At 38.8% G+C, this 24,873-nt stretch overlaps 2 protein-coding genes across 2 annotated transcripts in view; one reads left to right on the top strand and one right to left on the bottom strand.

The window, feature by feature from the left end:
* The window catches only part of RHOQ (ras homolog family member Q), a 39,779-nt gene extending 34,984 nt beyond the window's left edge, over window positions 1-4,795 (top strand). Inside the window, exon 5 of the mRNA XM_037161178.2 lies at window positions 1,527-4,795. Coding sequence (XP_037017073.1) covers window positions 1,527-1,682 — 156 coding nt within the window. The 3' untranslated portion in view covers window positions 1,683-4,795. The remainder of the gene's footprint in view (window positions 1-1,526) is intronic.
* On the bottom strand, window positions 1,880-24,764 carry PIGF (phosphatidylinositol glycan anchor biosynthesis class F). Its single transcript, XM_053666840.1, has 7 exons — window positions 24,706-24,764; window positions 24,315-24,458; window positions 22,680-22,925; window positions 21,984-22,075; window positions 20,623-20,739; window positions 10,352-10,460; window positions 1,880-2,202 (listed from the first exon to the last, which is right to left on the bottom strand). Exons 3-7 carry the CDS (start codon window positions 22,902-22,904, stop codon window positions 2,089-2,091), a joined length of 657 nt encoding a protein of 218 aa, XP_053522815.1. The 5' UTR covers window positions 22,905-22,925; window positions 24,315-24,458; window positions 24,706-24,764; the 3' UTR covers window positions 1,880-2,088.
* Between the last annotated feature and the right edge of the window lie 109 nt (window positions 24,765-24,873).

The following is a 24,873-nucleotide window of genomic DNA, read 5'->3' on the forward strand; positions in this document are numbered from 1 at the left end:
CTGAAGATTCCCAAATTTGCATCTCCAGCCTGGACCTCTTCCCTAAACTCTAGACTTGGTTACCAGCCTTGCACTCAACAAGTCCATCTTGGTGGCTAACCATCTCCAAATTGACACGTCCAAAACAATTCCTAATTTTGTCCTCAGAGCCTCTCCTCCCAAGTTACTCAGGTCAAAAACCTTGAAATCACACTTGACCTTGCCGTTCTTATATGATATAGCCAATCTTGTAGCAAAACATATTGCTCTACCTTCATATATCCAGAATCCAAGTGTTCTATACCATTCTGTCCTCTATCAATCAAGTTCAGGCCCCTCCACCTCTGGCCTGGGTTACGGGGGCAGTTTCTAAGTCACCTTTCTGCTCCTGTGTCCTGTGTTAACCTGTGCTCAACACAGTGTCCCGAGGGAGTCTTAAAATATGAGCTCCATCAGGTCTCTGCTCTGCTCAGAATCTTCCAGAGGCTCCCAGCTCACGCAGAGTCAAGACCAAAATCCTCGCCGTGGCCCCTGCCACCTCTCTGCCTCACTCAGGCACATGGCCTTCTTGCTGTTCCCCAAAATCTCTATCTTGGGACTTTGAACTTGTGTTGCTCCCTCTGCCTGGAATCTTCTTCCCTCTGCAACATTACTCATTCTTTCACTCCTATCAGATCTCTGCTTACATACCACTTTGTCAACGAGACCTTGCCTGGTCTTGTCCCCACCCCTTACCTGTCCTGCGTCTCCATTTGTCTGCAGACGACCTAACATCCTCTGGCATTTCTATCTACATTTATTAGCTTATGGTCTTTTCTTTCCAAAGGGTAAGTTTCATGAGTACGCTTACTTTTATTCCTTGCTGTTGTCTCTCCCTTGGCAAATAAGTGCTCAGTTCATTTTCCATGAATGAGTGACAGGTCCCTTCTCAGAGTAGAAGCCAGTCTTTCCAGTGGCCTCAAGGCCCTCACTGACCTCATCTGCAGCCATTCCCCCTGCTCACTCTCTCCTGCCACTCTGACTTCTTTCCCATTCCTGCAACACTCCAAGCGAGCCCCTGCATCAAGGTCTTTGCCCCTGTGGCTCTGTCTGCCTCAAACTCCTCCTCTGGATATCCCTGTGCTCAAACTTCACCTGTGGAGCTTTCCGACCACCACCAGTATCCTCTGCTCTGCACCTCTTCCTCACTGTGCTGTTTCTCCAGAGCCTGTGCCAGCATCCGTCCCGTGTGTGTCCCTCCCCCAGAACTTAAGCAAATGTAGGCATCACACAGCAGGGACTTGGTTCTTTTGTTCAGTTCATTGACATTACCCCCAGCACCTGAAGCAGTGCTTGGCATACAGTAGGTACCCAGTAAATATTTGATGAGTGTTTCACAAAAAAGTCCGGAAGGATATATACTAGTAATTTAACAGTTAGCTATCTCTGGGTATTCTGATGATTTCATTCCTTTTGCATAGCTGTCTTTTATAATGTTCCTTATAGTGGTGTCTTTGTCATACCAGTTGTATAAAAAATGTATTTGTGACTTCTTTTCTCCCTCCCAGATAGGAGCGTGCTGCTATGTGGAATGTTCAGCTTTAACCCAGAAGGGATTGAAGACTGTTTTTGATGAGGCTATCATAGCCATTTTAACTCCAAAGAAACACACAGTAAAAAAAAGAATAGGATCAAGATGTATAAACTGTTGTTTGATTACGTGAGAAACATCTTCAGTGGCTGAGGAAACTGTCCATTTCTAAGAAAGCATCTGAAATGCTACAGCTATCCCTAGACCTCTCATAAATACTGAAGCAGTTCAAAACATGGAAGGAAAAAAAACAACCCTGTCCTCAGAATTCTATCGAGTTCATTGAGAATGTTTCTTAAAGGTCCAAGAAGCAGCAAACAGCATCTGAAGTCACAATCTATTATAAATACTTTATTTCAGTTAGAAGGTACAATCTCTCAGGGGTTTCATAGTTTAAAAAGCTACAATCACATCATGTAACTACATAAAAAACAGTGCTATAGATGGAACTGCCTGGCTTAGACCATACACATTTCTGCACAGTCTTCATGGGATCTGCACACAAACAAACCCCCCTCCAACTTCTTCCTTTGTTCCAGTTAATTGGTCTTGTATGTAAGTTGCTTTCTGTTCCAGTATATCCAGAGTGGTGAAATAACAAGGCCAGCCACGTAGCCAAAGGTCGCCCCCAGCGTGCAGGAGATGGGCCATACCTGAGGAGACAATGTATGAGATCAAAAGAGAACAAATGTTTTATTATTACTTGAGCACAAGTTAAGTGTAACCTAAATATTTCTATATTAAAGCTTAGTGTGCTTTCTTAAAGAATGCCAAAAGTGTAATAAGTTCATAACTGCATTTATCATGAACACTAAAAATGGACACGTTTCAGTTAATGTGCATTCAACTGTAATGAGGCTTCTGGCAACTGTAGATTTAGTTTGATGCTCCCCAAACTGCATGAGACATGAGAAAATTACAAATTAAAATTTGGGGTCAGACTTTGCCATAATCTTGGACTCAGTTTAGCTCTCTGAGGTTGGTAATTTTGTTTCTGAATTTCCACATTGGCCTGTGTTGCATATCAAATGAGATGAGAAGTGCATATGATGATCAAACCACAAGCAACTCTGAACTGTGGTAAAGAGAAAAGACCTAGAACTCAAGCATGCCACATGGGATTTACAACAAAGCAATTGCTTCCATCATAAAACTGATGCCACCTTTCAGGTACAGTATTGCAACCACTGCAGAAGTTACAGAACTACCGACTTAAGTCAAACACCTAGAGTGGAAGTTCAACAAAACACTGGCTTCCAGACACTGTTTTCCAGCCAAATTGTAACGTGTTGCAATAGTGCACAAAGCCAGAAGTAATAATACTGTTGATTTATTCCATCCACAAGCAGTGCACGTTGCTCCCTAGGTGAAAGGCCCTGTCTTAAAACTTTTTCATGTTCTCTGTGAAGCATACTGGAGCCATTTCCAATCTTCTTCTGGGGGAACAGGCCATAGAGCTGTGCTAGAGGTGAACCATCTTAATTCCTAGTTCTGTTACCTAAGCTTCCTTGGCAGTCTGCTGTGGATCTGCCTTATTCCAAATGCCATGCAACAGACAGTAACATTAGGCAAAGTTTCTGTGTGAACAAATCAATGCAGTTCAGAGAGAAGCATAATGTAATCCATACATCACCGCCCCCCCCAAGCCTTTTCTACATTTAAACTTGCAGTTGCCTAAATTATGATTTTATGTCCTTGGTGGGCTCCTGTTCATTTCCACGACTCGAGCTTACAGCTATGTCTATTGCACAGATTGGGTAATGAACACTAAACTTTTATACTTGAAAATGACAGCCTTAAATACCCATCAGTCACAAATGTAGGATGGACTGTATTGTACGTGAGCTCTGTAGAGATTTTTTAAAACCCAAGCGTCATCTTCCCCATTGAAGAGTGGAGCGTCTGCTGGATAAACCAGTCAGGAGCTTTCTCTGAACCGGACAGTGGAAATCTTCTTTCTCCCCCAAAATGGCGGTTCACATTAAGTACCATGGCCTTATCATTTATGCTCAAATGGAATCTTATGTAACGTTCTCATTTAATTTTGGTCTGCTGTTTTTTAGATAAAGTTGAAAGGAACTGTGTAAATCAATTCGTATGTTAGCTAAGTTATCCAACACATGGTATGAAGGAATTAAGACAGTAAAGTATTACACATTTCCAACTTGTCTTTGGGGGTGTATGGGAATTTTTTTTTTTCCAAATTCATCACTGAAACTCTTCACACCTGCCTAGCCAGCGAAAGTTAAAATCTAGAATCTGTCCAATCCGAGAGAAATGGACTAGGAATCTGGACACGCAGCTCGGGTGTGGCCTGTTTCACGAACGGGCCTCAGTTTCCTCATCTACACATATGGGAGAGAGGTGGTCCCCAGGGTCACTCCCGTTATCCACCTGTGATTCTCTTCTTTTTCATGGTGATCGTAGCTGGACATTATGACCCTTTCAGCTTCACCCCCTTCAGACGGTGGGAATCCCGTACCTAGATTATCAGAACGCAGAGCACAGATGATTGGATCATCTGAACCCGAGGTGCCTTAGGTGCTCTGCTCACCTTGACGGGGTCTGGGGTCCCCACTGCCCCCCGAGAGCCCTTTCACTGCTTTGGCTCTTTGGAGTTTCTTTTTGCAAAGTCCTTCCTGCCACTTTAACTGAAAACCAAAGATTTGTTTTCTATTCATACGCAGATTGTAGAAAATTGCCTTATTTTCAGAAATGCATCTTCATTAACGGCTAAGGTCTCAACAGAAATTCAGACTAGTCACTGGAACAACTAGTTCAAAGTAGTGAAATATCTGGGAAATAAAATACTTCAAAAATATCTTACCGACATGAATTTTGCTAGTGAGTGCAAATAAACTGCTTCAAATAAGGCCATGTATGAATGAACTTATAGTTAATATTTTTATATATATATATATATAAAGTCCTGAAATTCTTAAAAGGAATTGTAGAGGCTCCTTGAAATCTTATTTAACACTTTGCTAACTTATGCCTTTATTCTATCTCTAATGATACATTTTAGGTTAGCCCGTTTTGAGTTACCATATTTCCAGTAAGTAGAGCCTGAGTTATGGTTTTATTGTGAGTTATCGTACTTATTTTAGACATTGCTTCCATTTGGTTTTTAATTATTAATTTTTAAGTTCCAAGTTAAATACTGGTTTGTTGGTTGTTGCTTTTTAAGTGACTGTTACTTTAACAGTGTCCCATCTTAACACATGGGATTAAAAATAAACTACCATGCACAGTTTACTCTCTATGTAAAGCACCGCACTTCTTACCGTAGCAGTTTCTGTTTGACGCCTGTGTAAACATCTGAGACCGCATACTCTGTCCTCTGTTTCTCGTGTTGTGAGTCTGCTCATCATCTGCCGCGTGTTAAGCATCTGCACTTTGTTGTAAATCACGCTGGCCCGGAGTAGGGAGAAGGGTGATCCCTTGGGAATCCCAGCCAAATTCCAGTTTGGGTCACTAAGTTCTATCTTAACCACTTTGTAATTTCAGTGTGGCTCTCTGTTTCTAAACACGTACATACATTCACACCCACAATTCTTTAAACAGCTGCTGTACTTCACCTCCAGTGGAATGCCAAAAATGAAATAAATACTGGTTAAAAAGTTTTGTCTAATGAGGGGTTAAGTCTTCTTGGAACACTTGCTGTTATTACATGCCTCAAGAGATCCATGCTGTCTGTAAATTAAAATGTTGGACTGGTTTTGAAGATTGTTTCCTGGTGACGGACCAGGCTTTCCAAAGTGGTCCTTCACTGTGATGCAGTCACGTTTTAGAGAGAATTTCTCTATACAAGGGTAACTGCACTGACTGTTGTAGGCCAAGATGGGGAAAGAGGAAAGGAGTAGCCGAAAGGAGTGGGGGGAGGTTGCTCCCTAGTAATCTTCCCTCAAGCAATTTCTTACCCACCTTATCACTGCTTTTTAAAAATTAAACCTATACTAGGGCAACAGAATTCAGAGTGACTTATCAAGCAATCCTAGCTTACCCATGTAATTTCATAATTAGATCCTGAAGTTTATATTTAAAACTATTTACTTGTCTCACATACAGAGATGTTTCTAATGTAACATTCTTCATGTCTAAAAGGATTTTTAAAAAAACCATGGTATTATCTATTGAACAGACAATTCAACTGCATTGCTATAAATATTCCTCCAAATTACAGTAATCTGCGATGGCTATAAATAATTACCTCGTTTTGCTTAAGGAAAACAGAAAACTCAGACATTCATGTAAAGGAAGTCCTTCACAAGTCTTTGCCACCAAAATGACAGTCATCTTTTTACCTAATTTTAATGAATTAAAAAAAATTTAAATCACAAAACAGAAGAAAACCCCCCCACTGAGAAACAAAAGATAATAAAAATGCAAGTAGGTAAAACTATTAAAGTTATTGTTAAAAAGGAAAACATTTTAAAAAATGGCCGGCTACACCATGTGAAGAAAGTATCTTGCTTGGTGTACTATTATCCTTCCTATCAACTGACTCCTTATATTTTCATAATTAAAAAAGGTCATCGTTCTCTAAAAATAATCAGCATTAACAAAGGCCTAATATTTTAGGTTCTGGGTATATGGTATCCAGAAATAAATCATTTCTCTGTAATAAAACAATTTCATCCTAATAAGCTAAAAAAGCTTCTTAATAAATAGTGGAGTTACAACTTTGTATTTTCTCTTAAACAAAAGGCATTTCAAAATTACACAAGCTTATTTCCACCTGAGAACCACACTGCTGTCTTCTGATAGAACTCAGCTTACATTTTAGGAAAAGAAAATGTACTAATACGAGTATATCTGTGCAGTGCTCGATATCTTTCAAAGCATCTTCTGAGTAGCAAAGAATAAGAACTAAGAACACTGGTTTCTGTATTAGGCTGAATGAGTCTCAGCTCTGCCATTTGTTAAATATGTGACTCTGGGCAAGTCACCTAGCCTTTGGGTGCCTTGGTTTCTCGCCTGCAAAGGGAGGGTCGTCATAAGCTCACCTCCCGGGGTCGCCTCGATGACGACATGGCTGATGCACTATGTGCCCCGCACAGCCGTCCCTGTCACCGGGTCTGACACACAGTGCAGTGGCCAATACTCGTGAGCTACATTTGATGATAATCTTTTACTCCATATTTCTAATTGGTATACACAGGGTGGAGCAAAAGTTGGTTTACAGGTGTTCTATGGGAAAATAATACAATAATTAATAAACTGATACAAGAATAAACTGTTGCGTACTCACAACTGTAAACCTACTTTTTCCCCACCCTGTATAAGTTCCAATATAGAAAACCGTCATTCCCCAAATTTCTACAGCTCAGATTTCTAAAGCTGCTCCTATTTAAAAAAACAAACAAAAACTGCCCAAATTTAAGTACTTTAAAAATAACTTTGAAAAACTGCATCTAACAGAATTCATCTTTCCTTGTCAAACATGATCCATACATATTACATATGTAAAGTGCATATAATTTTGGATTCACAGACCTCCAAAGCCCAACTGTGCTCCTGGTTAAGAACCCCATCACTCCAACGAGTATTTTAATTAATCGTTATAGTTGGTCCAAGAAATATTTTCAGTGATGGAGGTGGCATTTGTTAATCTGTGATTGAAGAGTAAACAGTTTAAATACACTTCACTTAATTATAATATGCACACTATTACGTGGGCCCCCTTGGCATACATTAAGTGCAAATAGACTTTTAACTTTGGCATGTCATTACGACGACAGCCGCACACTTGTGAGACTACGTAACAGCCAGTCTGGCGGGTCACTATGGCTGCTGCAGATTTCCTTACTAAAATGATGGTCAGGTATTTATTAGATGACTATAATTAGGTAATTTGGATTTTTGTTGAAATTAGTTAAACTACTCAACAGGAAGTTTTAAAACATACAAAAACATTAGGCTACTTTTAAAAATACTTCCTATTTTACTTGGGAACTTTACTTCTCTGGGAAGGAAGATTGGACAGCGGAAGGGGGTGATCAGAGTTTGTGGGCCGGGCCACTTCCCGGCCATATGCCCCTGACCAGGTCACTGAACTTCGGAGCCCCAGTTTTCCAATGTGCAGCACAGGAATAAGCACCTCTGGTACTTACAACGCCAGGATATTGAATTAAATCATGAAAGCTGTGCAGTCCCACACATCAGTATCATTTTGTACATTACATGGTCTAATGTGAAAAAAATTATACTTACATGATCACTAATGTAAGTATTTCTTTGGTAACTGACACAGCTAGGTAATAATTAGAACCAGCAATTCAGGACAAATAAAATTGTTCATGAGTAATGTTATGCCCTGCTGTAGGAATTACTCCCTTGCCCTTGTAATGTAATAATTTTTAATACATACTGTTCTTCACATGGACTATCCAGAGAGTGTAAAGTTTATAAGAGAACGCACACCACACTGTATTAACCATGTGCAGCTCCCCTGAGAAACAGAAGGGGGGCTCCTGCTGCCAGCTGTTGTTTTTCATGATTTTCAGAAGCCTAAGTACAGAAACCGGTTCTAAACCAACCCCTGGTGGACATTTGTGTCATTCTTAAAGAGTCTCATGAATGGCTCCATATACTGAGCCTCCACTATAAACCAAGCAGTTCAGGTACAAACGAAGATTATTCAATTTGGGTTGTTTTAATAAATTCATAAAATACGTGTTGCAAAATAATTACAATTTTTGGAAAGGTACATGTGGCCACAGATGAACTGACCTATCTACAGATGCGAACACCTCCAACAGTCAGCAACTCAACAACCACTAGGATTACCGGCTCTTTCAGATAAAAGGGAAGATAAAACCCAGGCAGCCATTTCCAAGTTTCTCACAGCTACTGTTTAACTTTATTTTTATTGTACTCATCACAAATTCGTATTTGCATGACAGAATTCATCTTTCGAAGCCTGCTGACACTTCTACTGGTTTCAAATGACCATTTATATTTTCCTCTGAATTTAGTTGTAAGTGGTATTTTTCCAGATGTTCTTAAAGCGAATGCTACTGTCTGATGTAGCAGTACAAGTACAGATGACCCACTCATCTGGACTTTCTCTAGCTGCACATCTGCACTGGTCCGTGTATACTCCACCACTCCCCTGTGCCTAACGGCACACAAATCTGGGAAGAGCCGTCTGGTGAGCTGTGTCGTCTCCAGTCTGGAACTTTTTGTCAAAGTGACGTGAAAATGGTTCTTGCCATGATCATGCCAACGATTTAATCTGGCCAGCACCGTTCTCTCTCACATTGAAGTTCTAGTGAGCACTGTCAGTCTGACGACTTTACAATGAACCCACCTTTTAATTCCAAACCATCCTCTGTCAGTTAAGTATTACCGTTATTTTTTTTCCCATGCTTGCAACACGTCCTACTCATATAAATTAGCATTTTATTTTGGTCTGTCTAAAACACTGAGTAATACCTTTGGTAACAGAAACACCAAGTAACCTTGAAACAGCTACTCTTCAGTAATTAAATCCATAATCTTAGTTTTATCCCTCACTCTAGCATTATTTGTAGTGATTCATTTAGTTATAATCCTTATGATCCCTAGCTTCAATTTTTGAAAGAATTATCTGTGGTATCTGTGACTTTAGAAAATAAATGGATGTTTCCCAAATATTAAAATTTTAACCTAATAAAACCAGAGAAAACAAAAAGGACTTTTATATATAACAATGCTTCATTTATCTGGTACCTGATGGGAATAAGTACAAATATTTAAAAGTAACTTAAAATTGTTTTAAACACAATTTTGCTTAAGAAATAAGTATGCTCAGAAGAGATTTGATTATCTTGTTTAATTCCATTTGGTAGGTAGTAGCATTAAAGTCCAAAGTTTAAAGGCTTCTAGGTGGTTGGATATTTGATAATTTTTACTTTTTTCTTTATGATTATTAATATTGCTTAAACTTTCTAAATAAATGTACAGTTTATAATCAGAAAAAATTGTATTCATGTTTGGAAAAGAATATTTTTAAATAACACAATTCCATTTGGGGGAAATTTAGAAAATAATTGGAAAAATCTGTGAAGGTACAGATTTTGATGATAGCACTGTTTATAATAACACAATAATGGCAATAACCTGAATGATCAATAGTGAATTTGTTCAATTTTGGAATAACTATATAATGGCACACCACTAAGCCATTAAAAATTAAGACAGTGAAACATGCATTACTAGCCCAGTGAACTTTAAAATATTACGCATCTCCCTCATACCAGTTCGCTCACCTGTGAAATGGGGGCAGAAAGAACACCTACCTCACAGTGTTCTACTTGGCTCACAAGCTATATCCTATTGAGGCAGGAAATGAAAACCCTGATGTTGACGAGCTTCCATTAGATCGTGCGTCCCTTTTAAAAATCTACTTTGCTACACGCTTTTAAAAATGTTCAAGCTCAACATTCAATTTGGCCATGAATCACATTAACAAAAACATGACTCGAAGACCACAAAAGCAATGAGTATCAAAGTTGAAAACAGGGAATTCCTGCAACCTCTGGCCTACTTAAAAACAAAACAAAACTATACATATCCACAAACTAAGCTTGTTTATTCACCTATATATGAAGAAGAAAACTGCTGGAAGGTAGAACCAGGCTGACCCCGTGGCACTGAGACCTGCTACAAGGAGACATCGCCTAGATTACGGTGGCAGAGGGAACCGGCATCCCTACTGCACTGAACAACAAAACAGTTTACATGCATATGTGTGTTAGCGGCATCAGTTTTGTTATTGAACAAACTTTAATTTTGTTAATTGAAGTAGCTGAAACCAACCTGCCATGGTCTTTCCCAATCGAGTGGAATAGGAAAGGCTCCAAGCCACGTTCCTACAAAACTAGAAATTGTAGTGATCTGGAGACTGTTCTCCCAAATGGATGTAACTCTGTAAAACACAAACCATAAATCAGTGGTGGTATAATCTTAGCTGCTGCAGAATCAAACAAACAGAAGCGTAAATTATCACAATGCACACATATTCTGTTCCTTTAGAACAGGCACCTCGAACTGACATATATTTATCATGAACTATAAACAGTTCATTGGCAAGAAGATGTGCTTTTCTGTTGGAAAGCTAATGTGCACACAGTAGAAGTCAGCCAATGTGGAACAGCACTTGCAGTGAAATCAGTCTTCCTCCTGCCCTTGTCATCATGGCTAGTTCCTTTCCCCAGAAGCAACTGCTATCACCAACTTACTACATAATCTGTCCTTCCAGAAATGTTTTATGCATGCACAAATACACACATTTGTTTAGAATGATATGTGCAGTTGCACATATGCACACATCTATGTGTACATCCTTCAAAACAAAACTCAAAGCGTCATGTTATAAACCCAGTTTCGCCGTTGTTTTCCCTAACAGGTATAACAGTGTTCCACTGTATGGAGGGGCTTCATTTACTCAACTAGTCCTTTTTATGGCACATTTTGTTTAAACAAATCAGCTCTATTTGGTGGAGGATTAGAGAAAATATTTCAAAAGATTCAGTGATTTTGGCTAACTTTTTAAAAACATTCTATCCATTCTCTTTATAGAGAGAGAGGAAGGGAGGGAGAGAAACATCAGTGTGTGGTTGCCTCTCACGGGCCCCCAACTGGGGGCCTGGCCTGCAACCCAGGCATGTGTTCTGACTGGGAATCGAACTGGTGACCCTTTGGTTTGCAGGCTGGCACTCAATGCACTGAGCCACACCAACCAGGGCTGCCTACCATTTTTATTAAGTGTAAAGGTGGAAAGACAAAACGCTGCCATTCTCTTAGTAGGTCTTGATTTCAGCCTGCTGTGTGGAATACCAGTCTGGTTACAGGAGAGAAAACCCCACTACAATGCAGTAAGTGGGGTCCAGATATTCAACTGTTTAAAATGCAGGGTTATTATGAAGTTTATGAAAAAGCAGTTTCTTTCAGTTAGTGTGGTATAGGGAAAAACATTTGTTTTGTTAGATGATTTCTTTCATTACTAACAAGCCGGTAGTTACACCAAAATGTATATTGAATTAAAGAAGTCCCAAATGACAAGTCAGTTTATAAACCAATCCATCACCTGTCCATCTTATTACCCTTCCCCCTAAACATGATAAGAGCTTCAGTGTGTTTCTATTGAAAATTGGGGCTGGAAGAAGCTTGCGGTCAATCATCATATATGCAAAGTAATTGTTCTTTATGTAACACCTATAGATGCAAGTCAATTTTTTCAACTAGCATTCAACAGAGCAGAGATCTGTTCCAAGCTGGAAAAAAAAAAAAACCTGGCAAGTTAAACATAAAAGGAGAATTGTACTGTTCAGTAAGATTTTCTTGGGTAATTTTTGACTATAGGTGGCTGACAAATGTTGACTAGCTGTCGCTTAACACGCAACTCCTGTCTGTGTTGCGATACGTCAAGTGATATGCCCAGAGACACCAGCCTGGTAGACGCTGAGAACAGAGTCTGCTCCTTCCATTTCATACGAATATAAGAGGAGGAAGTTTGGCTGGATTTGGAAGGACAGGTAGCATTTGGTCTCGAGAAACTAGAGAGAGAGTTGTATTGCAGGTAAAAAGAACATAAGTAAAATTGGTTGAGGCCAAGTGGAAGAATGGGAAATAAGACTGGAAAAGTAGGTTAGAGCTGGGATTGTTTTTGAATAACAGCTTCACTGAGTATAGTAAACACTGCCCCCAGAAAATCATTTTCTAGCCATACAATTCACTCATTCAAAATACACAATTAAATGGTTTTTTTACAGATTTGTGCAATCATCACCCCCAAAATGAAACTCTATTCATTAGAAGTAACTCCCCTCTGCCTCTTTTCCCGAACCCTAGGCAACCATTCATCTACTTTCTGTCTCTATGGATTTGCCTGTTTTGAACATTTCATATGACTGGAATCATGTAATAAGTGGTCTTTTGTGGCTTTCTTTCATTTAATATAATGTTTTAAGGTTCGTCTATTTTATAGCATTATAAAAATGCTTTTTTATTGCCAAGTATTTTGTTGTAGGGATACCAAAAAAAAAAAAACACTTTTTCCCCCAGCATCAGTAGATGGACATTTGAGTTGTTTGGCTATTTTGCATAACCTGCATAATGCTAATGTAAACATTCTTGAACAATTTTTGTGAAGACACACGATCTCATTTTTCTTGGGGATATACCAAGGAATAGAATTGCTGGGTCATAAGGTATCTGTTCACCCTTCTGAGGAAGAACCAAAGTGCTTTTCAGAGCAGCTGAGCCATTTTATATTCCCACCAGTAGTGTCTGAGGGTTCCAATTTCCCACATCCTTGCTAACACTTGCTATTATTGATTATAGCCATCTTAGTGGGTGTGACATGTTATCTCATCATGGTGGATTTCGGGTAAGGATTTTAGAAAAGCTTTACAAGTCAAACTAAAGGAGTCACTGAAGGTCTTAAATCAAGGTAGCAATGTGACCAGAGCCATGTTTCAATAAGATGTATATACATGTCTTATCTAACATCTAAGCTCCAGGTTCCTTGGGGTAAGGGGCAAGATCCATATCTTCACATTTTTCATTGTTACAACACGCTTGTGGCCCTCTTGGAATTAAGAATAAAAAGTGCAAACATTTAAGAGGCTGTCCTCTATTTTGTTTGAGGTATCCAAGGATGCTCATGATCTCACATACAGTAAGTACCTAAAAAGTGAAACCAAGACCAAGTGCAATAGAAAAACTTTATAACCTGTCTTTTTAAAACTAGAATTTCATATTTATCAAACTAATAAATACCTTTAAAGTAAAAGATTATGATTAGACTATTAATAAAAATGCCTCCCTGCAGTAGACTTTCAACTTGTTACTGTCTCAAATTTAAAAGAATGTACATTATGGGTGGATTTTTAAAGGTTTAGTTACTTTCTGTTTTCTACAATGGAAGAAGAGGGTGTAGCACTCTTTACCCACAAGCCTGCCATCCCCACATTCACATTTCTGACTCACGACCCCTCTTTGGCTGTAACATCACCTCCTCTCGGCCAAATCCCTAGCACTGTATGCGCAGGTGATGATGATGAAAATATTCATCACACAGTGGTGCTTACAGTAGATATAATTTTTAATTTCCCTTAGATGTTAAGAACTGCCTCTTCCCCCCCTCTATTTGCTTATGTACCTGTCACTAAACCATCCTTAAATATTCCACAGAGACTAAGCATTACTTCTAAATGCTTGCTGGTGCTCTTCTGCTCTTTCTTTTGTTAAGACACCTCACCTTCTCCCAGTCACTGTCCGTACTAACTCCAGTGAAATTCATTATGTCAAATATTAATTGAAATAAATAGGACACTTTGAATGCCACCCATGTGTCCAACACTGTCAAGTGCCTGAGGTAGTTCACAGTAAATGCTGCGGCCGAGACAGACCAAGCTGCGCTTGTTGAGATGGGGCTGATTTTTTGAACTGTTAGTCTCTTCATCTAAAAGGAGACACCACACTACTCCTCCTAGTGGCGAAAAGGTATTTTACTAAATTCTTATATAAACTTTCCCCACAGCCACTGAGTTAGTATTAAAATGAATCCATTTTTTACCATTAAATTTTTATGCCCAAATTAAGGCTAAACTACCTATTTTTTACATGTACACATTTTTCATTGTTCATATCTTTTCACTCATAATGTCTACAGTGGTTTTTCCAATATAACCTCCACTTCAATGCAAAGATGACAAAGTCCTGTTGGCTTTGTCTAAACAAATAGGTCATTACCTTGGCAAAATAACCAAAGATTCAAGAACCCACTCAGAAATTCGATATTTTTCATTTCATCAAAAGTGATTACATTCTCACTTAAACATCTAACCTAACAGCATAAAAGAACTAATAAATCAGAAAGCAAATTTCAATGAGAAATAGAGGTTTAAGGTAGTCAGATTATCTTCCTTTAGAAGAACATCTGCAAATGGAAAAAAAAAACCCACAATAATTCTAATACAAAGGCAACAAACTGAATCAAAGTAGTACAAATTGACTGTATTCTCTCAGTAATAAGCATACCAAAAAGTTGGCAGAACTTTTAAAGAAACCAAATGACTTTTCTGCCTTCAATTTTTTAAAAAATGGTATCTTTAAAAATATATAGAATAACTTTACATTTACCTTAAGGGAAAGTCTTATTCAAAGCATTATGTAATGATGTATTAAATAAATCTCAATAGTATCCCAAAGTCCTTTACTCTTGGGATATAATTCCAACACAGTCCTCACAATGAAAGCTTTTGTTTCTCAATCTTCAACTTATTACCATCCACTCAATTTATCTGCATGTTAATTTGTATTAACATGCAAATAAATACATTAAAATTAGGATGTAATACTTATTTTACTTCAGAATAGTATGAAACATTTATAATGATTCAATACTAAGTGAGATATTAACCTAATTCAAAGTTGGCCTATTTATGTAGAATATCTGAATTACCATATTTCAATAATATCAGAAGGGCTAGCTTTATACAAACAAAACAAAAACTCTACCATGTTTTATACACCAAAACACAGGATAAAAATATTGTAAGCTCTAAAATCTTCAAGCAGTACTTTAAGATATTTTAAATACTTTTAATTGATTAGGAGTATAGCATAAAAACTTCAAATCAGAACTTTAATTTCTCTTGTAAATAATTATTGGGTAGGAAAATACATATTTATGTTTTGTATAACGTCTTTAAATAATAGAATCCTTTGAATTTAAAGTTGTGACTCAGAATAAATAACACTAACTGTATATTGGGACAATCTAAAAATAACACAAAAGTAACTGTTTTTGTGGGTAGTTCATATTTTTACTGCAGAACCACCAGATCTTTGAATTTTAAAAATATTTTTGCCTCACAGTGAACATTTATGAAGGCCAACTCTAACATTAAACAAGTTAATCTACTGAATTAATAATTATTCTTTAAGTTATTCAAAACTTGATATGCTTTTTATTCTAAGTGTGATCAAAGTGTTAGGGAGAAAGGGAGCAATCACTGATGTATGGTGGAGAAGCGAAGACTTGAGTTCCCTCTTGCAAAAAAGTTCAAGTTAATTTTCCATGCAATGTACTGAAAGAACGGTTCCTCCTTTTTCAACTAGCACTCTGTGGGTGCCTGTGCCCTGCACCCCTTGGTCTGTGACCTGCACCAGGAAGAGGCACTAAGACAAACCGATTGGAAGTAAGAAATATAAAAATGTTCCATGGCATGGGCTAGTCCATTGGACAAATATTTCTTGAGCACTTAGTATTTGATTTCACCCATCATTTCACACTCAGTTCTGACAATAATCCTGTAAAGTACAATTAGTACTATTCTAACAATATTACATATAAGGCTCTGTAAAGTTAAATGGCCTATCTAACGTCATTGGCTACTAAGTAGTGAATGGAGCCTTTTAAACATTCCTACACCGTCAGATGGTCTGGAATCAAGCCCCAGCTCTACCTCTTTCTGGCTGTTGGGCTTTGGCGAATCACTTAACCTGTCAGCTTTCCATATCTTTGTCTAGAAAATGGTGAATAGGAGTATCTCACCAAACTGCTGTGAGAATTAAATGCTATAACATATACAGAGTCCAGCACAAGTAACACCCTCTTTTTATTACAAAACTGTAAGCATGTAATCCTGTAACATAATAATATCACACTCAAGCACATCATATGACATTTTAGGTGAAATGTTCAAATTTAAACTATAAATTACACCCATATTATTACAACCACATTTAAGCAGGCCTTACTTCTGCCAGACCCTGAATAAAAATGCTTTAAAAGTTATTGAAGTATTTTTTGCACATTACTATTTCATGCCATGCACTGTGTAATGTTAAATAAAATGTTTTATAACAAACTGATTATTTTTAGCCATAGTTTTCCAGCAACTGAACTGTTCTCTGGCTGTATGTTGGAAATTTTAGGACACTTTTATAGTCTACTGAAATTTAGGTGGCGTCAGAGAAATCTAACATGCTTAAGTTTAAAGTAAGTTAAGTACTGGCAAAGTCTAACTAATTTAAAATTTTCATTTTGACCATGCAGTACATTAAAATGGTCAAATTCAAAGATACCAAAGGGTGGTCAGTGGAGGGCCTCCTTATCTTGTATTCTGGCTTCTCAGATCCCCTCTCCAGAGCCAGCCAATGTTTTATCAGGTTTGTGTGTGTTCTCCCACAGATATACAGGTATATCTATTCTCTCCTGCAAATTTCCAAGTAAGTGGTAGCATCCTACACAGTTTTCTACCCTGCTTTTCTCCACTTAACAGCATGTCAGTAAATAAAGACTTGATTGGGTTTTTTTTTTCCCCACAACTGCATAACATTCCATGGTGCAGATTAAATTTCATTTAATCCATCTCTTATTAAAGGACATTTAGGCTATTTTCAAAGTTTCAATGAGTAATCTTCTGTAGTATTTTGTAGGTATGCCAGTATATTTACAATAAAATCCTACTAGAGCTGCTGGGTCAGAGATGGGTATTTGTAATTATAGGTATTACTGCATTGCCCTTCACAGAGTCTGAACCAACTCACATTCCCACTGGAACTACCAAAGAACACTGTCAAGACAGTGAAAACACAACACACAGAAAGGGCAAACATATTCACAAATCATGAACCGGACAAGGAACTTTCATTTGGGTATACAAAGAATTCTTAAAATTAATAATAAAAAGACAAATAACCCAACTGAAAAAATGAGCAAAGGGTCTAAATAGACATTTCTCCAAGGAAACTATACAATGGCCAATAGGCACATGAAGAGATGCTTGACATCATTAACTAGTAGGGAAATGCAAACAAATCACAATGAAATAACACTCCCCACCCACTAGGATGGTGATAATCAAAAAATCAGATAGACAACGTCCTGGCTGGTGTGGCTCAGTGGATTGAGCACAGCTGCGAACCAAAGGGTCACCAGTTTGATTCCCAGTCAGGGCACATGCCTGGGTTGTGGGCCAGGTCCCCACTGGGGGCCACATGAGAGGCAACACACATTCATGTTTCTCTCCCTCTCTTTCTCCTTCCCTTCCTCTCTCTGTAAAAATAAATAAAATCTTTTTTAAAAAAGTCAGATAAACACCTTCTGGCAAGGATATAGGGGAACCGAAGCCTTCATACACTGTTAAGGGAATGTAACTTTGGAAAAGAGACTGGCAGTTCCACAAATAATTAGACATGGAGTTACTATATGACCCCACAATTCCACTCCTAGGCATCTACTCAAGAGAAATGAAAGCAAAAGTCCATTAAAAATCTGTACACAAGTGATTATAGCACCTTAGTCACATTAGCAAAAAAGTGGAAACAACCCGGAAGTCTATCAGTTGATGAATGGTGGTATATGAGGTCTCTCTGGAAAAAGTCCAGTCATTGTTAACATAACAAGAATGGCTTGTGTGACATCGATGTAACCTGGCAGCCAAGGAGAGTGGACTGGAATGTGCATGTGTGAACAACGACGTCTTCACTGTACTAGTCAGTGGGGGAAGCAGGCGCTGTTTAGTGAGCATGTGTACTGTGTGGCTGTCACATTCAAAATGACCAAGTAAACAGAGCAACTACTCTGCATTGAATTTTGTGTTAAGTTTGAACATTCCTCCATGGAAACCATTCAGATGATTCAGAAGTCCGCAGCTATGGGCAACTAGTGATTGGCAGCTTCATCACAGTGCACCTGCTCATGCATCACATCTTGTTCAAAGTTTTTTGGCAAAACATCAAATCACCCAGGTGACTCAGCCTCCCTACAGCCCTGATTTTGCACCCTGTAACTTCTGGCTTTTCCCAAAACTAAAATCACTTTTGAAAGGGAAGAAATTTTTCAGACTATTGATGAGATTCAGAAAAATACAATGGGCCAGCTGATGGTGACTAGAAGAACTGTGTGAGGTCCCAAGATGCCTACTTTGAAGGGGACTGAAGCACCACTATCCTATGTACAATGTTTCTCGTATACTGTACCTTCTTTAATAAATGTCTCGATTTTTTCATATTACATGGCTGGATACCTTCTGGACAGACCTCATATAGCCATACAATGGAATATTATTCAGCCATAAAAAGGATTTAGTACATGCTACAACATGGATGAACCTTGAAACATTGAGCTAAGTGAAAGGAAGCCAATCACAAAAGATTAACATAATATATGATTTCATTTTCATGATGTGACCAGAACAAGCAAATCTATAGAGACAGTAAACAGTTTAGTGGTTACCTAGGTCTAGGGAAGAAGGAATAAGGAAGTGATGGCAAAAGGGTACAGAGTTTCTTTTTAAGGTGATGAAAATGTTGTAAAATTGACTGTGGTGATTGCTGCATATATCTGTGAATATAGTAAAAAACATTTAATTGTATACTCTATTATATTTGCATTACATCTCAATACTGTTTGAAAAGCTTATCTCCCAGTTACCTCATTTCCCCTTCTGTGTCTGAACACCCTGCACACCTGGCCTTACCTTTCTGTCAGGTCCCCAACAACCTCCCTTTACCACTTTATAATGACTTACAAGCGACAAAACTTCCTATACCTACTCCCAAAAGCAAATTTCGGGTTTTTCCCCAGGAAAAGTACATTTATTATATTCATGTATTTCTTAACTTGTTTAGCAAGTATAAAACCGTCCTACCATTTGTATTAAGTCCCCGTCTTTCTTTACGTGTTTTTGATTGTCCAAGTTCGCACAGTGCAGGGATTGTTAGGACTGCACGTGCCATACTACCCCAAGACTAACTGTAGAATCAGAGGTCTCCCCCAAACACACTATTATCAGAAACAGAATTCAAAGCCGGATAAATCACCCATCAAACCAATAAGGTTTCTACCAGTTTTCACTGTATAAAAATTTTAAACTAAAATGCTGAAAGAAATTAGTGCCATTTGGGATACTGTCATAATAATGTGGGAAAATGTTTTCAATAATTACACTTTTATTTTCTAGAGACTTCATGAACTCTAGAAGATGGTTCTGAAAGGAAACAAACAATATTCATTCCAAAAAGAAAAGAGTCAATTATTTACGGAGCCTTGCTACCCATCAGGCACCCTCTGCTCTGGTTGGGCCGTTCCCTTCCAAGTCACACAAAGACACCATGTTCAGTTTCTGTGGTGTCACTTGGTCCTTTCACATGAGGTTTCGTCCCTTCCCCCTCAGTCTCACCGAGTCGCCCACTCCCGATCCTAACCCTTCACAGGCCATCCCACCCCCAGCTCACTCCTCAGTGGCCTCCTACCCCCGAGTTCCCACAACACTTACTGTCTGACTGACACAATTTTAGCCTCACACCATTTGCCCATCTCGTTCTTGTCCCTTGCACATGCAGGCTCCGCAGGGAGAGAACCATGGCCAGCACCTCGGAGCCCGCACGCACACAGAAGGGGAGGTAGGGGTTTTCATGGCTAGGGGATAAATGGGACAAAATGACGGGCACCAAGTACCTTTCCAGTTTCACTAGTTACAACTCAACCATTTTTGATAGAAATCATCTCAATGCCTTCCAAGAAGCTAAAATTTTAATGTACCTATGTTGAAAATATATGTGGCCGCTCAGGAAATAAAATCCTGTAAAACCTGCACTCAGATGTCATTACCACAGTAAAGGCTAAACAAGAAATGGCAGTGATTATACACTAAACATTTTTAGGTTGTGGACCCCAATTCTACCTTATAAGATGTACGGAAGCAAGTTTATCTGCAGCAACTTTATCACAGTGACAAAATATTCCTGAGGAGTGGTTTTCAAAGCTTTCCTTTGGTAGCAGAGACCGATTTCCAAACAAAAGGTTTAGTGGAATTCTACCCTACAAAAGAATGCATAGCTAATCTTGCTGAAGCGGAGAGAGGGACCCGTGGTTCTGCCTGTTCAGATCCCCCTCAAGTGCGCCCCACCCCTCCTCTCTCCCCAGGCCCCAAGTGCAGTGGGCATCCCTGAAAACCACACAGTGCTGAGAAACGCTTATGGAACAATCAACTAGCTGCCATGAATAGAAAAATACATTCTTCTTTTTAAAAAAACCTAAAACATCACTAAAGTACGAAATTAAAACTTACCCATTTCTACTGAAAACTCTTAGCCATGCTTTGATGTTTGGTCCTAACAAACACAAACAAGGTACAGTAGTAAAAGTAGACAAAATAACTGCAAATAAAAATGTTTCCAACACCAACCTATAAAAAGAAAACTTCATTAGTTTTTAAAAAAGTGTGAAAGGAACAAACATATATATATATATATAATCTGTGGCTTAAATTAACTTAATATAAAAATACTTTCTTATATTTTACTTTGAAAGGCAACATGAGTCCTACCAAAACAATGACTATAAAAACCATCTAGCAAATATCTGGCTTTAACGATAAGAGGTCCAAAATGTTAAATACCTTATGATCCCTTTTGTCCAAGGCAAGAAACCCCATTTCTAGATCATTAACTTTCTTCCTCAATAGTCTCTGGAACTTTCTCTGTGACCAGCAGTTCAACTTTAGCTTATATCAAAATTAACCTTCTTCCTAAGTAGTCTTTGGAACTTTAGCTTCAACAGCCACTTAGAAAGCTGGATAAACTAAAGATGGGGGACCCCACCTCTAGGCTGGCCTGAGAATCTGCATTTCAATTAAATGCTGATGCTGGTTTTAGGACCACTTTGAGAACCATTGCTCTAGACATTCATTCTACTCTAAAATGGATGAGACAGAAACATCTGTTTACCATCACAAAGGTCTTATCCTCCCTTCTCTAAAGAATGACCTGTTAATGTATATGTATAAAAAACTACATATAAATATATAACTATATACATAGCTTGTGTGTGTTTATACATAAACCACCCATTTCACCATGACCATTAATCATTGCTAAAGTACAATTTCCCAAACTACAGTAAATGTTATACAAAAAGTATTCATGAGTTTAATATTCACGAACTTAAAATTGGTCAGTTTTGAAAAAGTGTTGAGGTAAATTTTCCTTCAAACTATAAACATTAGCTAATTAAGTAAAGACAGGAATATATTGACCTTTCTTAAGAAAATAAACTCTTCAGAATCACATTTACTAAGAACTGATATATGTTAATAGTAGCTAACTTATCCATATCACCATAGTAAGTTCCCTTTGATATTCTAAGGGTCACACATTTATTGATGTAGTATAGCTTCTCATCTATACCTCCCATCCCCCTCCCCAACCTGCGACTGTGTACTAGAAGGCTAGATAATAGGGGCCTTCACTGAATTAACTTATTCCTGTTTCTAAAAAAATAGCACTGTGAGGAAGGGCAATGTCAGTACCCTTCCATGATCTAACAATCAAACACACCAGTCTTTCTCTAACCATCAACACAATTAGTCCTTTGTTTAGTAAACGAGTGTTTTAAAATCTAGGGGCCATAAGGTTGAAATTTCGGACTTACTCTATTAATGGTGCTCCATACAGAACAAAAATCACATGAAAGAAGAAACAAGACATAAGAAAGTAGATACAGCATTTCAAAAATCTGGTTACCTGAAAAAGAAATGAATAAAGACTCAAGAGAATGTCTAAAGGACATTAAATGTTTCCATTTTAGGTACAAACATAACATTCTCATGTGTGAAGAGTTAAATGTTCTCTGGATTTAGAGATGCTGAATTTGGATCATGTCTTGTGCAATCCGGTGAACAGCCCTGTAAAAAAGGCTAAAGGCTAGTATCACCCCGCCCCCCCCACCTCATTCTACCCACCCAACCAGCACTACAGTCAAAAAGCATTTCTGTTCCTCTGGTATGTATTGAGCTATGTTGTTAATCAGTATTTATGAATTGTTGACCAAATAACAAGCTGCTAGAATACAAGAAAACACAAACGATCATTATGTGATGATACATGAAATATTTGCTATATTATTTACTGAAGGCACCCTAATTACACAACCAATGCATGGCAAGGATTTATCAAATGTTGTGGGCAGGCTTCCAGCAAGTGACAGGCTACTAATTTGAAAAAAAAAAATCAGGTTCGCTTTATTCACCAGAAATAATCCAACTTAGTTCTTGACTAATGCTTTATTTTTCCATTAAAAGAAACACTCCCTCTATCCAAAAAACAGTTATCAAGAAATAAGCCTTACCTTGTGTGATGAACTTCTTTTAGTGGATGTATTTGGTTTCACCACTAAATATAATACTAGATTGACAGCAGTTACAAAAACAGAACAGATGCACAACCATGTCAAGTGTGTTTCCAATACTGAGAAGTTCTCCAAGAAGAATGGCGGAATGAAGATGCTTAGGATAATTGAGAATATGCACAAAAGATGGGTATACAGTAGTCTCTTGATATCAGTATTTTTCATGGTGTATTCTTGAGTGGCTGTCTAATGAAAAACAAATTAAGAAAAGCATATGCAATAATGACTTTTTCCATTGTTCTAAATGTTCCAACACTTAAAAATAAGTTAGGACCCAAAGCCAATTTTCTATGTGTTGGTTTCAGAATATAGGAAGCTGCACAATGTAAACGCACATATGGACTACTATGGTAAACAGCTCTCAAACTAAAAAAGATGAACTTCTTAATTCTAATTCCTTAAACATTTGTGACTGGTTTCTGAAAAATGGTCATGTGCTAGAACCAAGTAAGCGATTCCTTTTCCTTTTTTTTTTCTTTGCCAAAATCTGAGGTGAAAACAAACTACAGGGATTAACGATCTGCCCCTGTTGGAAATATACCTATGCTTTCTAGAAACTCCATGAATACAGTTTGGCTAAATGGTTGGCGTTTTTTTACCACTGTGGATGCTGGTAACTAATGACACAGTAGTTCACATCTTCTTAGCAAATGCCAGGTGACACCACCAGTGGCCAGTGTAATCAAGAAAGTTCGAACAACATTATGCTAAAAAAAAGGGATTCTAGTGCTGCAGAAATACCAAAATGACAATGTTTGTTACAGGTGCTAGATTACAATCAAAAGTAAAGCATAAGTGCTTTAGGCTTTTATGGAGGAAAAAATTTATCTATAAAACACACACATAAGTCTTTAAAAATTACCTAGCAGATAGAATATATATATAAACCACTGTTAACTAAGGATCTTATTAATTTAAAGTAATAGTCCACATGTAACGGTGGTTATTCCAGAATACACACACACACACACACACACACACATATATTACACACACATACATACCCAGGGGGTGCCCAGTAGTACAAAGGGTCAAGCTCATGCCCTATCCTAACAGCTCTCATTTAATTCACACTATAATATTCAAAGGCAAATATTTTACTGATAAGGAAACAGGCTAAAAGAGGTTAGGGAACACGTCCAAGGTTCCAAGCTTCCAAGTGCTAAAGCTATTTCAAATAAAAACACACACTAGGGGGTCAAGAAGAGTATGAAGGGCAAGAAGGGAGACATGAAGTTTCTAGTCTCAGTTTAGGGGCAGGGAAGCAGATCGGCAATACACTCACTGAATAGACACCCCTTCGCATTTTTTTCTGGACCTCTCTCAGAACCTCAACTGACATGAGCAACCTGGGATGTAATACAGTGAGCAGTACCCATACTCAAATGCTTACTGAATCAATGAATGAGCAAACGAATGAAGGAACGAATGAATGCACAAGGGAACAAAGGAGAGTGGGTTAAGTGTTTGCCCCTCTTGAGATACCAGCCCTGTGTTAGGCCCCCGACGAGCAACCTTAAGACACCCTTAAGGCGTCCGCTAGGGGTGCTGTGACCCTGGCGTCTGAGGTCTGACCTGGAGGGGGGCTCGCAGACGTTATGAGGTGAAAGAAGGCCCGTCTAAGCGGCTCCTGGAGACTTCTCGGGAATCGTTGGGCCGTTGTCTGCAGCCGCACCCTAAACTGGGTCAGTCCGGGACTGTGCCCAAGTCTCAGCCGGCCTGAAGGTGGGCAGCGGGGAACGAGCTGAGAGTCACACGCAAAAAAAGCACAGGCGTGGAGACCAGGAAAAAGGGAGACAGACACAGAAAGTCCGAGGGACAGCCCACCAGGGCACTCCCCTGGGTCACGCCGCAAGAACGGCGCGGGCGGTCCGGGGGCACAGAGGCTCGCAGCCATCTGGGTAGTTGGCGGGGTTTGCTAGCCTCCCCACGAGGCCCGCGTGCCAGAGCGTTCGGCTGGGCTTACCTAATACTCCCGCCCGCAGAAGGGATGGGGAGGCGACTGCCTCCCACCACCAGGTGCAACTCACCTCCCCCCCCACCCTCGCGCACGCGCAGGCTTGTGGGCGGAGACCCAAGGCCGCACAGCCAATCGCAGAATCGCAGAAATGGAAGGGCGGGCAAAAGAAGCAGC

This window comes from Artibeus jamaicensis, unplaced genomic scaffold, assembly GCF_021234435.1.
Source record: "Artibeus jamaicensis isolate MK-2021 breed Jamaican fruit bat unplaced genomic scaffold, CSHL_Jam_final contig_465, whole genome shotgun sequence".
NCBI classification, from domain to species: domain Eukaryota; kingdom Metazoa; phylum Chordata; class Mammalia; order Chiroptera; family Phyllostomidae; genus Artibeus; species Artibeus jamaicensis.

What these genes read in the sequence shown, in the direction of transcription:
- PIGF (XM_053666840.1), bottom strand. Translation starts at nt 22,904, where the DNA reads ATGAAAAATACTGATATCAAGAGACTACTGTATACCCATCTTTTGTGC. An exon ending in TATGGAGCACCATTAATAGA is followed by an intron (nt 20,740 to 21,983) that starts GTAAGTCCGAAA and finishes TTCTTTTTATAG; the next exon opens with GTTGGTGTTGGAAACATTTT. An exon ending in AGAGTTTTCAGTAGAAATGG is followed by an intron (nt 10,461 to 20,622) that starts GTAAGTTTTAAT and finishes TGTGTTTTACAG; the next exon opens with AGTTACATCCATTTGGGAGA.